Genomic DNA, 16788 nt, shown 5'->3' with positions numbered 1-16788 from the left:
GACAAGGGCCTTTATGTGTGGAGTTTCCATGCTCTCCCTGTGTCTGCGTGGGTTTCCTTCAGGTGCTCCAGTTTCCCCCACAGTCCAAAGACATGTAGGTTAGGCTAATTGGTGGCTCTAAATTGACCGTAGGCATGAATGTGAGTGTGAATGGTTGTTTGTCTCTACGTGTCAGCCCTGCGATGACCTGGCGACTTGTCTAGGGTGTACCCTGCCTCTCACCCATAGTCAGCTGGGATAGGCTTCAGCTTGCCCGCGACCCTGCACAGGATAAGTGGCTACAGTTAATGGATGGATGGATAGTTTGTATGACAACTTTTCATCTCATTATCTCTAGCCGCTTTATCCTGTTCTACAGGGTCGCAGGCAAGTTGGAGCCTATCCCAGCTGACTACGGGTGAAAGGCGGAGTACACCCTGGACAAGTCGCCAGGTCATCGCAGGGCTGACACGTAGATACAAACAACCATTCACACTCACATTCACACCTACGGTCAATTTAGAGTCACCAGTTAACCTAACCTGCATGTCTTTGGACTGTGGGGGAAACCAGAGCACCCGGAGGAAACCCACGCGGACATGGGGAGAACATGCAAACTCCGCACAGAAAGGCCCTCGCCAGCTACGGGGCTCGAACCTGGACCTTCTTGCTGTGAGGCGACAGCGCTAACTACCGGTACCACACCACCGTGCCGCCCTTGTATGACAACTTGTTGGGTTGAATATTACTGAACATGAGCTCAAATCAGGGCTTGAAATAAGGCTTTGTTCAGAATGGAAACTCGTGTGAACTTAATCTATAAACAACGCTTCGATCAATCTATTTGAGCATTAAAACCAAGCCACATTACTCTCTCAGGTGACGAGTTGTTTCCTGTGTGATTTTGTGTGGGATTTACATGATTTTGCCAAGCACACTTCCATAACTGTTTATATTCATTTATATTGTACCATTAATTTTGGTATAAAAAAAGGATTGCAAAAGATAGATGTATTGCACCATCCTTTCTTTTCTTGAAATTGTGGAAAAAGTTGAATGCCCTCATTTCACTGGCTCAATGTCGTAGTTCCTAAATACATTCGGCCATGTTTCATGGATGAAATTAGATTTTAAAAAGGTTAAATTGGGGCATACCAAATGTATATGGCATGTAAATAAGGGATTAGCAGGCACAAGATTGTTTCCACACAGTTTAAGCTGGTTCATCAATTGTGCTAAAACCACTGCTCAGTTTGATGTTGTATGAAAGCTTAATGAATCATAAGATGCATAGGCATTCATTCGCCATTCTCCATACTGTTGATGAATATCTGCCATTATCTCCATCGCCATCTTCATCACTACCTCCCACTAAATCTCCAACTCTGTGTCTTATCTCTATGTCTGTTGTCTTATGTGGCTATTTTAATGCATGATTTCTTTTTTGACTGTGTAGCAGTAAACTGTGTTCTAGTGTGTGGCTGAGTGAAGTGTTTGTGACTATAGGTGTGTCTGCCTTTTGTCTATCATTGGCTTTCAGTGAATAGTGCCAGCACTCTTTCTTATTAAAAATACATCTCTCAGACCTGTGTGTGAATTTGGTTTCATTAATTATTTCATCCATTAATAATCAAGTGACTTATGGCATGCTTCAGTAGGAACAATGAATATATATATTTTTTTTATTGTGGGGGAGGAGGGGGTAATGGAGTAACTTACGTCACTCTACCTTTGTCAGCTGAATGATTCAATGCTATTGTCATATTGGCAAAAGAAATGTGATATGAACCCCGCATGTGCGCACACATACACAAACAGAGCTAGAGCAAAAAAGTGCGAAGGTCACAGATGATGGTGCAGTTTAGCAAGCATTGCTTTGTCAAAACAGCCAGTTACTGTCATAGCTCTTTTAACAGAGGTCATGCTATATAATTTGTATGTCTATGTGAGTGTTGTGGTGTTGGAATATTTGGTGGAGCATTAGTTCCCTCTGGTGGCCAGTTTGACCAGTACATAATATAAAGCATATAAAATATGTTGTGTGCATCACCAAAACCTCAATCCTATGTCCTTCAGCCCATGACTATCTATGTCTACATGATGAATGCTCCACTGCTCCTAAAAAACAAAACAAAAAACCAAATCCCCCCCAATACAAAACTTATCTTCGAAATTAAATAGACAGGACTTACAAATAAAATCCTTAGACACGTGTCAGTTAGAATATACCTTGCTCTATTAGCTGTATGAGAAATCAGGTGATGGGTAAAATCGTGTTTAGGCTGAAACATCAGCAAAGCCTGATGACTTCTGTATTGACGCAATTGTTATATAGTTAATCAACGTCATCAATAAGTGAAATTTACTTTAATGTGATGCCTCAGTGAAGGAGATCGTTTCATTTGCTCAATATATTTGTCTTTGATTCCTGTAATGTACACAATCAATAATGTATTGTTGTGAGTGTAGTCAGTGTTGTGTGTACACGCATCTGTTAAAGTAACATCTTACACCCCTTTTCCATAAGTTGACACAGTTCTTTTTGGTCTTAGTGACATGCTTTGGTCAAAATACCACAAGAATAAAGCACCACAGCTCCTTTCTCACCCTGTCGAAACAGCCCTGCTCAAAATGGCTGATTTGTTCCTTTAAATGATAATAAGCCGCTGCTCACCCCAACCCCTTGTTCCAACAGCCAGTCAGGTAGCACTTTCTACATGAATATTCATTTGCAAGGGCAGTACTCAGGGAGATACACAGAGAGGGCAGCATAGTTCTCATGAGCTCCTCTTGTGACATAAAGAGGGGAATCTGAACGGCTCGTTGAAGCATGTTTACTGAAATAGGAGGCCAAAAGAAACCGACTGGGTTGTCTTTTTTCAGAATTTGTGGTTTGGTAGGCACTCCAGATAAATATGAAAAAGTGAGCTTTTCATAATATGTCCCCTTTAATGCAAGTAATGGATCTGTGCAACATATATAGATTAACTCACTTATGTGTGCTTTTGTGCTTTATTAGACAAGTGTTAAAACCGCACTTGCACTCAGGAGCATTGTCATGCTGGAACATGTTTGGGCCTCTTAGAGTCAATGAAGAAAACTGTAATGCTACATCATACAAAGATATTCTGGACAATCGTGTGCTTCCAATTTTGTGGTAATAGTGTGATGGTCAGGTGTCCACATACTTTTGGCTATATAGTGTACTGGACAAAATAAAACATTTACAAGTATAAGAAAGCATGGATGCATATTATATGGTTCAAACTGGTACAGACTTCATCATACTACTATTCCAGTATTTTATGCCCCTACTCCTGTCTGTTTTTTTTCTTTGATTGACCCTTCCCTTCTCTTATTCTTTTTTTACTTTATTTCTCTACAGGAGTTGTATTCTCAGTCCTATGATGCTGTTGGGGTGATGTTTGCCTCTATTCCTGGCTTTGCTGATTTCTATTCTCAGACTGAAATGAACAATCAAGGAGTTGAATGCTTACGGCTGTTGAATGAGATCATCGCTGACTTTGATGAGGTTAGGATTGACACTGATATTGACACCGAGACACATACATGCACAAGTGAAAATATTTTGAGAATACTGTACTAAATTGAAATGACAAATAATTATTGTTCTTATGAATGAATTCAAGTACACTGGATTTGAAAAGATACAGTGACTGTAAGGTTAAAAAGCATAAGATTCACTTTAATTCATTATTTATGTTGTTGAAACTTTTAGGAAGTAGATGCACTTTTAGCTCTGTTGCAGGCAACCAAAAGTCCGAAAATTTATACAACCTGAAACATACAGTCCCTTCCAAAATATTGGAATGGCAAGGCCAAATCTTTGCTGTACACTGAACACATTTGTGTTTGAGATCAACAGATGAATTTAATTTCTTGGCATTTTACATCTAGTTGTGGTAAACACCTTAGAACATGGTACCTTTTGTTTGAACCTACCCATTTTTCAAGTCATCAATAATATTGGAATGTGACTGACAGGTATTTCTCCTTGCCCAGATGTGCCCTGTTAGACTAAATATTTAAACAATTAGCAGCTCTGAATATCTTGGTTTGAGTCCTGGATTTCACCTGTGAAAACTATATTTGCTGTTAAAATGTAGAAACTAGGTGGCCCGTTGGTGTTGTGATTAGCATTGTCGCCTCACAGCAAGAAGATCCTGGGTTTGAGCCCAGAGGCTGACAAGGGCCTTTCTGTGTGGAGTTTGCATGTTCTCCCTGTGTCTGTGTGGGTTTCCTCCGGATGCTCCAGTTTTCCCCACAGTCCAAAGACATGCAGGTTAGGTTAACTGGTGGCTCTAAATTGACCATAGGCGTGAATGTGAGTGTGAATGGTTGTTTGTCTCTATGTGTTAGCCCTGTGATGACCTGGCGACTTGTCCAGGGTGTACCCTGCCTCTTGCCCATAATCAGCTGGGATAAGCTCCAGCTTGCCTGTGACCCTGTACAGGATAAGCGGCTACAGATAATGGATGGATGGATGGATGGATAAACTATCATGAATGCCAGATAGTTGTTTATGGAAGAAAAACAAACCATTTTGAAGTAGAGAAAAGAGGGGAACTCAATCAGAGTCACTGCACAAGCATTGGGCATAGCTCATCTCATCTCATTATCTCTAGCCACTTTATCCTTCTACAGGGTCGCAGGCAAGCTGGAGCCTATCCCAGCTGACTACGGGCGAAAGGCGGGGTACACCCTGGACAAGTTGCCAGGTCATCACAGGGCTGACACATAGACACAGACAAACATTCACACTCCCATTCACACCTACGGTCAATTTAGAGTCACCAGTTAACCTAACCTGCATGTCTTTGGACTGTGGGGGAAACTGGAGCACCTGGAGGAAACCCACGCGGACACGGGGAGAACATGCAAACTCCACACAGAAAGGCCCTCGCCGGCCACGGGGCTCGAACCCAGACCTTCTTGCTGTGAGGCGACAGCGCTAACCACTACACCACCGTGCCGCCCTGGGCATAGCTAATACAACAATTTGGAATGTCCTGAAAAAGGAAAAAAAAAACACTGGTGTATTAACAACCAGACATCAAACAGGTTGACCAAGGAAAAGAACAGCAATTGATGATAGAAACATTATGAGAGTTGTGAAGAAAAACCCCAAAACCACAGTCAGTGACATCACAAACGACCTCCACAGGGCAGGGGTGATGGTATCATAGGAGTAAGAATCAGAAGGCCATATTGGAAAGTTCTGGAACCAAAGTTAACCTCTACCAGAATGATGGAAAGGTCAAAGTGTGGAGAAAGAAAGGATTTGCTCATGATCCAAAACATACAAGCTCTTTGGTCAAGCATGGTGGAGGTAGTGTCATGGCTTACTAATCTTTACTGATGATGTAACTCATGGAGGTGGCAGCAGAATGAATTCAGAAGTCTACAGAAACAGTCTGTCTGCCAATTTACAGAGAAATGCATCCAGTCTAATTGGGAGGAACTTCCTTATGCAGCAAGACAATGACCCAAAACACAACAAAGAATTTCACCAGGGGAAAGAAGTGGAAGGTTTTAGACTGGACAAGTCAATCATCAGACTTTAAATAGAGCAGCATTTCACCTCCTGAAGAGGAGACTGATGAGAGAAACCCCCCCAAACAAACAGTGACTGAAAGATGCTATAATACAATCCTGGAAAAGCATCACAAAAGAAGAATGCAGTAATTCCAAGCAAGGGATTTGTTACCAAATATTAAGTATTATTTACTTGAATTAATTTTAAGACTATATTTACCTATAATTTTGATCACCTTAATTGATCAAAATTATATTGATATACAATATATTTATTTAATGATATACAATATATATGCACCTTAATTGTGGGGGATCAAGCTGAGAACCTCTACGTGGTGATCCCTAGTAACGACCTTGGTCGGCTAATCTCAGCAACTTAATTTTCAGAAGGAAGCATTTTTGATCGTTACATCGATGATGACAAGCACCAAGGCCTGTATCCTCCAGCTGACTGTTGAAGGACTTACAAGAACTAGAAGAGACCTTATCCACCATCTAGTGGATGAAAACAACACCAGTGTGATTCTCCTGCAAGAGACCCATGCTGACAGCGAAGACAAACTCACAATTGGAGGCTACATCACTATAGCCTATATACTCAACAAGTACCATGGTATTGCTACCTATGTGCATGAAGGCATCCACGTGAAATCCATCCAAAAATCCCCAGAGGGCAGCCAGATCCAGTGGACCTGTGCCACCATTGAGAATGTATCCATAATGAACATGTACAAGCCCCCGCCAAATGCAGCCAACATCCAAAGCTTACCCCCTGTAAGCACTACCACCATTGCCTGTGGGGACTTCAACAGCAGAAACACCTTATGGGGTTATTCGGATACTAACGAGAATGGCAAGATAGTTGCCCAGTGGGTTGAAATATCTGACCTACATATGGTTTATGAGGGCGAGGGGGAGGGGAGCATTCTTTTCAGGCCACCACAGACATGGGGGGGGGGGGGGGGGGGGGGGGGGGGGGGGGGGGGGGGGGGGGGGGGGGGGGGGGGGGGGGGGGGGGGGGGGGGGGGGGGGGGGGGGGGGGGGGGGGGGGGGGGGGGGGGGGGGGGGGGGGGGGGGGGGGGGGGGGGGGGGGGGGGGGGGGGGGGGGGGGGGGGGGGGGGGGGGGGGGGGGGGGGGGGGGGGGGGGGGGGGGGGGGGGGGGGGGGGGGGGGGGGGGGGGGGGGGGGCACAAGATGGAATCCTGACTTGTGCTTTGTCTCTAACTCAATCGCTCAATCTTGTGAATGTTGTGTACTGGACAAGTTCCCATGATCTGGACACTGTCCCATTGTCATTGGCACTGAAGTTGGAATGAAGATCAACAGTCTTGGCAAAAAGAGGTGGAATTTTCATAAGGCTAACTGGAGTAAATTTGCCAGCCTTACCGACTTGTTATCCTGCGACCTCTTGGATCCATCAGGGCCAGCCACAGACACCTCCATGGCCTTTACATCCCTGCTCTCCTCTGCTGCTAAGGCATCTATCCCCCGAGGCAGATGTGACACGTATATCCCCTGCTGGGACGAAGAGTGTGAGGCAGCCTTCCAAGACTACAATGCAGCAAGCATAGGTGAGAAGCCTACCAAGGGCGATCAGCTAATGCATATTCTTGGAAAAAAGCGACAGGCACGGTGGGAGGAAACTGTCACCTCAATTGAATTCACCCATTCAAGCCAAAAGGCATGGGCTACTATGAACCACCTTTCAAGGCACAGTAGCAAACCCAAGCCATGCCTCGTTAGCGCTAATTCTATTGCATCAGTCCTCATGGATCACGGCAAATGGAAAAACAAGAGCGAAGGATCCAAGCTGCACACTTATGAAGTCAACAGGAAGATCAAAGAGACCACTGCCCACCAACCTGCCTCAACGAATCTCTCCAGACCAGTTACCCTAGAACAGCTAATGGACGCCATTCTATGCCTGAAAAAGGGTCAAGCCCCCAGCATCGATTTGGTTCATGCAGAATTCTTCTGCTACCTGGGAACCTTGAATGGCTACGCCAGTTCCTCTCCAATTGCTTGGCCACCCTATCCATCCCTGCTGTATGGCAGCAAGCCCAAGTGGTTGCCATTCTCAAACCTAAGAAACCAGCAGACAACCCCAAGAGCTACAAGCCAATCTCGTTGCTCTGTATTATGTACAAGCTGATGGAGAGAATAATTCTGGCATGCATCAACGATATCGTTGAAATACACCTTCCACGAGAGCAGGCTGGTTTCCGTAAAGGTAGCTGTACCACGGACCAAATAGCCCATCTTGTCAATGACATTGAAGCGGCCTTCCAGAGAAAAGAAAAGGTTGGAGTAGTCTACATCGACCTGACAGCTGCATATGACACCATATGGCACTGCAGACTTTACCTGAAGCTCCTACAACTGATACCTGATGTGAAGCTTGTGAAGTTCATTACGCTCATGCTTCAAAACCGTTCCTTCTATGTGGTTAATTCGAGTGGCGAACGAAGTAGGAAACGGCACCTCCAAAACGGTCTGCCGCAAGGCTCTGTCCTTGCCCCATCTTCTTCAATGTCTACATAGCAGACTATCCTGTCACAATGTCAACCAAGTACATGTACACAGATGACAGTGTAATCGGCTATGCAGCTGAAACCTACGAGGAGATCCAGTCCATTCTAGAAGCAGACGTCTCTACTCTCTGCAACTACTTCAGCCTCTGGCACCTGAAATTAAGCAAGTCCAAAACGATTTGCTTGATTTACCATCTAGCTAATTGACTTGCAAAAAAGAAGCTGGAGATAAAGATGCAGGACAAGAAGCTGAGATTCGACCCACAGCCCATATTCCTCAGTGTGACCCTGGACCACAGCCTTACATTCAGCCCTCACCTTAAGAACGTAGCTAATAAAACCTCCAAATGTGTTAATATCATCAAAAAGCTCAGTGGAATACAGTGGGGAGCCAGTTTCAACACTTTACGAACATCAGCCCTTAGCCTTGTGTATTCCGCTGCTGAATATGCTGCAGCTGTCTGGTCTCATAGTGTCCACACCAAGGCTGTCGATGTGGTTCTCAATGAAGCAGTGTGCCTTATCTCTGGGACCTTGAAGCCTACACTGACTGAGATGCTGCCCGTAGTCTCAGGAATTCCTCGTGCAAGCATCTGGCGAGACTATCAAGTCCTCAAGCTAGCAGAGAAGGCATGCGAGGAGAATAGCCTCATTCCACCAACTCAGGATGACAACACCCCTCAGTGGCTATCAAGGCAGCACTTCACCATCAAAGCTGCAGCGCTCATGAGAGCTGGACCGGCTTCCGACTCCTGGGTGGAGCAGAGATGGCGGAAGGAATGGAGCCGCTCATGCACCACCTTGCACTCCTTCATTGATTTCCCCTCTGCAAAGCCCTGCGGTTACCATCTCACCCGCAAGGCATGGACCCGCCTCAACCATCTCCGCACTGGATGGGGCAGGACCCAGTCTTTCCTCAAGACGATTGGAGCTAGTGAGGACGACGCCTGCCAGTGCGGTCGCACGCAGACAATCCCCCACATCCCTCAGGAGTGCCCAACCTTCAGGCCACCCCATAGGTCTGACGGTCTCACTAAACTGGACGCGGACACAGTCAGCTGGCTGGAGAATGCTGGCATCTCAGTGTAATTCCCGAGGAAATTACACAAACGAATGAACCTTAAAATCAGGTGGTCCAACACCAAAGGTGCCATTTTCTATGTTGTTTAACAAATCTGGATGTAAATATCAGAAAATGAAAGGTGAAATTCTGATCTATTCTCTCATATTAATTTTCTGATCTCAAACCAAAATGAATTCCCTGTATAGCTAGCAAGCAATAAATAAATAAATAAATAAATCCTTGCCATTCCAGTACTTTCAGAAGTTTCTGCATTCATCATCTTCAGTGCTTAGTTGCTAATCTTGTTTGAGACCCATGGACATCATTAGACACCTTTCCAGTTGGTTCTCTTGCTGGTCTGTATATCATCAGCTTTACAGTAGAATTTATACCATGTTTATGAAAGAATTCCACTACATACTGCCTTCTTCACATATGATATCTCATCTCATTATCTCTAGACACTTTATCCTGTTCTACAGGGTCGCAGGCAAGCTGGAGCCTATCCCAGCTGACTACAGGCAAAAGGCGGGGTACACCCTGGACAAGTCATCAGGTCATCACAGGACTGACACATACACACAGACAACCATTCACGCTCACATTCACACCTACGGTCATTTTAGAATCACCAGTTAACCTAACCTGCATGTCTTTGGACTGTGGGGGAAACCAGAGCACCCAGAGGAAACCCACGCAGACAGGGGAAGAACATGCAAACTCCACACAGAAAGGCCCTCGTCGGCCACGGGGCTCGAACCCGGACCTTCTTGATGTGAGGCAACAGCACTAACCACTACACCACCGTGCCGCCCCCACATATGATATTTTATTTAGAAAAAAAAAGCTTGCATTAATCTCAAAACCCCATAGACCCATCATATTTTGATTAACTCTTTTTGCCAAAGGCCAAAAGAATGGAATTTCCACCTGTTTTGGGGTGCCCATGTTCAGCATTGAATTTATTTGTGATGTCACACTCCACAATAGTTGTTAATGGCTCATATAAAAGGAGACACTCCAGGCTATATAAAAGCAGACACTCAGGGCTTTTTTTAATGAACTTGATAAGTTTGAATGTTATAATTCTCTTGTGGCAATTGCATACAGTGTTTTACTATCAAAAAAGCTTTAGTTGTGCTGTCTGTTTTATCTCTGTATCAGGATGTGGAGAGATGTTTGCCATAAGCTAAACACACAGTCACAATCTACACGCAGAAACCCAACAGTGTCTTGACTAATCTTCTAACAACCTTGTGGTGATAAAATATTTTTGTTTGTTTATCCTGAATGAAAAGGTCCAATAAGTCAATTTCCATGCCAGTGTACTGCGAGAAAGGCTTCAATAATGTATTTTTATAATCACAAAATGCAGATTGTTCCACATCTCTTTTGTCTGAACTTTTACACAAGTTAGTTTTTGTGCTATATATAAAACCTTTGTTGGAAAAGAAAATGTACTATTTTACAGTAATATTTTCACGTAAATGATAGCTATCCTCCTTTTTGATATAATTGGAAACTTTTAGGATTAGGTAATAAATAGAGTACATAATGTGAAAGATGGATTACCAGAAACAGGAACTACCAATATTCTTAATGCATCTGTGAGCTTCCTCTGTAGCCAGTAGAAAGTCTTGTTTTGGGGCGTCGTGGCTCAGGCGCCATACCATAAATCCGGGGACCCGGGTTCGATTCCGACCCGAGGTCATTTCCCGATCCCTCCCCGTCTCTCTCTGCCACTCATTTCCTGTCCTGTCTCTACACTGTCCTATCCAATAAAGGTGAAAAAAGCCCCCCAAAAAAGAAAGTCTTGTTTTGTTGAGTACTGTCAAATACTTTCCATTTCCAAGAAGGGGTGAGCTCACCAGGGCACAGAATGAGAGGATATGGTGGAATATGGATTTCAGTTCACTTGGGTATCAGAGCTGAATGGTGGAACTGACCTTTGTACCAAACCACCACAAACTGAACACTGAATATTTAAAAATGAAAATTGATGGTTTGGATGGGTGTGTTAAGTATTTTGAAAGCACTGGACTTAGTTTGGAGAAATATGTTATATCAGCTGAGAAAAATACAAGCAAAGAAATGCAATGCCAATCAAAGAGCAGAAGTTGGTTATTTACTACTTTAACCCATGCTGTCTCAGAGCTAGTAGTATGTATGTATGTATGTATGTATGTATGTATGTATGTATGTATGTATGTATTACTACTTTAACAAGCACTGTTTCAGAACTCAGAAAAAAGAATTGGGTTTCAGTGTCAAAAACATCTGAGAGAAAGATAGCAGCACTATGACATAAAAAATAGACTTTATTAATCACAAATTTAATTAGGAATCACATATTTACTCCTATATGCAACATAGCAATACCAGCTGATTGAGGTATAGCCTTTTCAGTCATGCGATATGTGCATGCTCTGTTAATATGATCTCAAGATTAAAAATGCACAGTGTTGATTGTAAATATGAATAAGCACACATTTCATTTATAAAGGCCATCATTTTCAGCCAATTATTTATTGCCCCAAGCTTTATAGATTCAGCACTACTCCTAGACCATCTCTACAACTATAATGGCTTTGCTGGAGTGACTGATTATAGAATAAATTACAGTTGTATTTCAGCCAAAAGTTCTCCTATGCCCATGGCAAGTCCAGTATCATTAAAAACATATTTGCTGTATTTGAGACATCCTTGCTTACCACTTGAAAGGGATTTTGGTGAATTCACCTATCATTGACGTTGCCTAATTGTATTTGGCTAACTGTCTAAACATCTTCATATACTCATTACACTCAGAGTTAACATTAAACCAAACATCACTGAGCATATGTACAGCCCAAAACTTATATTTCATAGTGAAATATTGTGCTTAAAACCGTGTCAGGCAGTTTAAAAATGTCAGACCATGGCACTGGTTCTTCATGCTCGAGGCAATATCATGCAAGGAAAATCTAATTATATTACTGAGACTCACATCTGTTTTTGGCAGTCTGCCCTGCATACAAGTGACTGAATACTGCATTATTCTGGCTTATATCACATGCGATAAAAAGGATTTCCAAGTTTCAAGCACCTGTGTGTTCTTGATCGAGAAGCCTCTGATCTCCTTGTACCTTTTGTACATCTCTTTAAGTACATTTTAAGAATGGAGTCAATTTCAGAACCTTGGTCAAATACTACCTAAACACTGAATGAAATATTTGATGTATGTGATTCCCATGCAAGGATGAGCTTATCTGCTGACATTTTAGGATCTTGGAGTTAAAAGAGAGATTTAATATTGGTCTATAATTTAAAATCTAACATAGATCAAGGTTAATTTTCTTTATTAATGGTTTAATAACTGTTAGTTTAAAAGATTTAGCTCCATAGCCTATGCTAAGGGAGACTATTATTGTTAACAGGTCTGATTACTTCTGATAGTATTTCTAGGAAAATTCTAGGGATTAGCAAGTACAGCATTATCTGTATCTGTTAACCATATGAATTATCGGTATCCGTACTCGGAGTGGGCGGGGCCTAACCCAGAAGTGGGCGGGATTTAACCCGGAAGCGGGTCTGGTTGTCTTGAAACGGGCGGGGCTTTAACCAGTATGTTATTTTAAGCATGCAATTGATATGGGTTGATCAGAAATTGTTATATTTATTGCTGATTAGAAAACTATTTACAGGACAGCATCAGCATTGCGCTTCAGATCAATGGTTTTGATCACGATAGCAAACAAACTATTTACAGAACAAGCTTTGCAACAATGAATACAACACATGGTTGCAATTATGAAATGTAATGAACAAGAGTTTTCATACTCAACATAACTTTCTTTTTTTAACTTTTAATTTTTTTATGATCAGTGTGATTTTTTTTTTTTTGGTTCTTTTTTATTTCTTTTATTTTCACACCAGGTGTGTGTGTGTGTAGCTTAATTTGTAATATTATTTATACCACTACAACCTAGAAAGTGTCAGACACTCAGTGTATGAAGTAAAATAGAGTGACTGAGGGAGAGACAGAGAGCTGTTCTCTGTGTGAGTGAGCAGAGCGGTGTGTGTAGGGGAGGGGCGCTGTGACACTGTGTGAGGATTTTCATTCAGTCCGAGCACAGATATTGACTCGTATTACTCGTATAATACTCGTACTCGGCAAAAGTGCTTTATTCTTACCGGATACTCGTTTCAGCCGAGTATCCGGCTCAACTCTAGAAAATTCATAGGTGCCATGGGTTGTATAGATGAGAAGATCTGTGAAATTAATTATGCTGCTAGCTTGGTGTAAACAGTAACTCTGCTGATGTGGTCATATTCATCCTCATGGCCACATGCTTTGCTAGTACTGACACTTAATTCATTTTCATGTTGTAAAGACTTCAAATGCTATTACCACATTTAGAATCAATGTTTTGTCATCTTGAGTTGAATTTGTTCACAATGGTTAATGGTGAAAGAATACAAGGCTAAAAACTACAGAATGACTAAATTCATACCCAGGAATTAAAGTTATAGACATGCTATACTTTCTAAAGATTCATCTATCCATCATCTGTAGCCTGTGCAGGGTTGCAGGCAAGCTGGAGTCTATCCCAGCTGACTATGGGCAAGAGGCAGGGTACACCCTGGACAAGTCTCCAGATTATTGCAGGGCTAACACATAGAGACAAACAACCATTCACACCTACGGTCAATTTAGAGCCACCAATTACCCTGACCTGCATGTCTTTGGACTGTGGGGGAAACTGGAGCAAACCCACACAGACACAAGGAAAACATGCAAACTCCACACAGAAAGGCCCTCATCAGCCACTGGGCTCAAACCCAGAACCTTCTTGCTGTGAGGCAACAGTGCTAACCACTACACCGCCATGCCACCCTTTCTAAAGATTGTTACATTCTAAATCCAAAACTGCTAAGAGTCTTTGTCCATGGATTAGGGTCTATAGGCAATCTTTGTACAACTATATTTCTAGAACAGCCAAAACCCAAGGTTATGGGAATAAAGAGACAATGTTTGTTGCATGTGGTGACATCAGGTGTGTGCTTAGAGACCTTAAATGTGTTGTTGTTAAGTATAATGTAGGAACCTTACAGTAAATTCATTGACAAATTCATACAGTTCATGGTATGTCTCACTGTTTAAGCTCTTTTTATTTCATACTTTTTCTTTTTCTCTCTCCCCACTTTCTGCAGCTGTTGGGAGAGGATCGTTTTCAAGACATTGAGAAGATTAAAACCATTGGCAGTACATACATGGCCGTGTCTGGCTTGTCACCAGAAAAACAGGTAAAGCACAAAAAACTGATAAAGTATGTATTTTGATGAAAAAAAAAATCAGCAAGATGTTAATAGCTGAACTTGAATAAATATATGGTACAACATGATATTGCAGAGGCAGCAGGAATTCAAATTGGGCTATAACAAAAAAATTCTCCATCAACCGTATAAACATGCCAACTATATTGTGTGTTTTTATTGTGTATGGAGGATGAAGATGCATCTTCATCAAAGGCATTGCTTATTTCTCATGCAAAAAATAAAATAAAATGGAAGATAACAGGATGTGCTGGATCAAGTGCTATTTTATAAGCTGCTGGAGGCCATATTGCTCAAATTAAGGCTCACTTTACAGTGATTAAGACTATTCACTAACAATATACTAGACTGCAGTTGAAGTCCTATGTAATAGCCTGTAATCATCATATTAGTCTTTTTTGCTTTGATTTTTAAATTCTCTTTCATTTATGTTGTATCCTCCATTAGACAGCAAAGAAAAGTTCAGTTTAGTTGGTTGGGTTCAATGCCCGAACTGATGATCATATCATCAGTTTTTCTTTAGCTAATCAGACACAAGGTACGCCACCACTCTTGCCAGAGCGGTTGGGGGTTAGGTGCCTTGCTCAAGGGCACTTAAGTCAATCCTGCTAGTCTGGGGAATCGAACCAGCAACCTTTTGGTCCCAAAGCTGTTTCTCTAACCATTAGGCCATGACTTCCCTGGCACACAGATGAAATCAAAGAAAAAAAACACTTATTTCCTCCTATCAGCCAGATAGTATTCTATTTTCTATCCCAGGGTTTTTTTTTTCTAGGCTTAAAGGCAAAAATGCTTGTGTTTAAAGACAGTGGTCTAGACACTACTGAAAAAAAAATCCTTCCAATCGCTTCCACTCAAGAAAAAATCTGGCAACATACAAAGAGAAAATCAGAAAATCAATTTAAGCAGCTGCAGAGAAGAAATCTGAATACATGCAAAATTTCCCCACATAAATATTGATGCCACTTTTGGACCAAAATCACCAACTCTGAATACAGCACTTGATATATTAAATAAATCTGTGCATGTTTCTCTCTCTCTGCATGTCTATGTGTGTAGCAATGTGAAGATAAATGGGGTCATCTGTGTGCTCTGGCTGACTTTGCCATTGCTCTAAATGAGAGCATACAAGAGATCAACAAACACTCCTTTAACAATTTCCAACTCCGAATTGGTAAGAGACCATTCCTTCAAACAAATTCATTCTGGAATTCTGGGAGAACTTCAGAAAATTCCACTCTTGTCTTTTCTCTTTATCTTCTGGTTTCTCCACTTCTTACACATGTTCTTTCTTTTCCTCTGTTTTCTTCTTTGTCACAGGAATGGCCCATGGCTCTGTGGTAGCAGGTGTAATTGGTGCTAAAAAGCCTCAGTATGACATTTGGGGGAAAACAGTGAACCTGGCAAGCCGCATGGACAGCACAGGTGTGAGTGGAAAAATTCAGGTCCCTGAAGAGACATACAGCATCCTGACAGAGCGCGGCTTTGCCTTTGAATACCGTGGTGAGATCTATGTGAAGGGCATCAGTGAGCAGGAGGGCAAAATCCGAACACACTTCCTTCTAGGCCGTGTGCAACCCAACCCACTCATCCTGCAGCCCCGCAAGCTTACAGGCCAATACTCGCTGGCCGCTGTGGTGCTTGGCCTTGTCCAGTCACTCAACCGCCAAAAGCAGAAGCAGATCCTCAACGAGAACAACAACTCAGGCATCATGAAGGGCCACTATAACCGCAGGACCCTGCTGGCACCCACAGGGCCTGATGCCAGCCATGCTGAGATGACCACAGACAAGAATGAACTGGCCTAAAGACTACAGCCTTTTCTTTTTTTTTTTTACTAAAATTATGGAAGAAAAAAAATTTAAACAACGTAGAGATGGCCTGAGGATAAAGACTGAGCAAAGCACCACAACGCCTGACTAAAAGACTGAGCTGCCCCAAAGACTGTCTGATAAACTGCCTGCGTGTCTGTATTGCTGTTTCTTTTTGTAGTATTTCTTTTGTATTTCAAACACAATAAAGGGGTTTAATTTTTTATAAATACTTGAGGGGAACCTGATTTTTTTTAACACTGGATTATTGCCCATCAATAATGTTCCTTGCATGTAATACAGTACCTACTGAGAGTTTTGGAAAAGAGATGAATTCAGAAACAAATTATGGACCTGTTTCCCCTCCCCCCCCCCAAAAAAAAAAAGTCTGGGCTGATGTGTATAACGCTTCATAAAATATGAGAAGTCTCTTAAAGACTGGAAAAAATATTGTTAAAAGCTGGGAGTCAAAATGTATCTTTAAAGGTTTTCAGAAAAACTCTTAGTGTGGAGTAGGAGTTAATCTTAGG

The 16788-nt window shown here is 42.3% G+C and overlaps 1 protein-coding gene across 1 annotated transcript in view; it reads left to right on the top strand.

Moving 5' to 3' along the window:
- The window catches only part of adcy8 (adenylate cyclase 8 (brain)), a 138691-nt gene extending 122203 nt beyond the window's left edge, over nucleotides 1-16488 (top strand). The window contains exons 15-18 of the mRNA XM_060905944.1: nucleotides 3365-3511; nucleotides 14325-14417; nucleotides 15507-15621; nucleotides 15768-16488. Of these exons, the coding sequence (XP_060761927.1) occupies nucleotides 3365-3511; nucleotides 14325-14417; nucleotides 15507-15621; nucleotides 15768-16255 (843 nt within the window). The 3' untranslated portion in view covers nucleotides 16256-16488. The remainder of the gene's footprint in view (nucleotides 1-3364; nucleotides 3512-14324; nucleotides 14418-15506; nucleotides 15622-15767) is intronic.
- The last annotated feature ends 300 nt before the right edge of the window (nucleotides 16489-16788 follow it).

Source organism: Neoarius graeffei, chromosome 23 (assembly GCF_027579695.1).
Source record: "Neoarius graeffei isolate fNeoGra1 chromosome 23, fNeoGra1.pri, whole genome shotgun sequence".
Lineage (NCBI taxonomy): Eukaryota > Metazoa > Chordata > Actinopteri > Siluriformes > Ariidae > Neoarius > Neoarius graeffei.
Note: the sequence above shows the minus strand (reverse complement) of the source record. Positions and strands in the feature narration are given on the sequence as shown.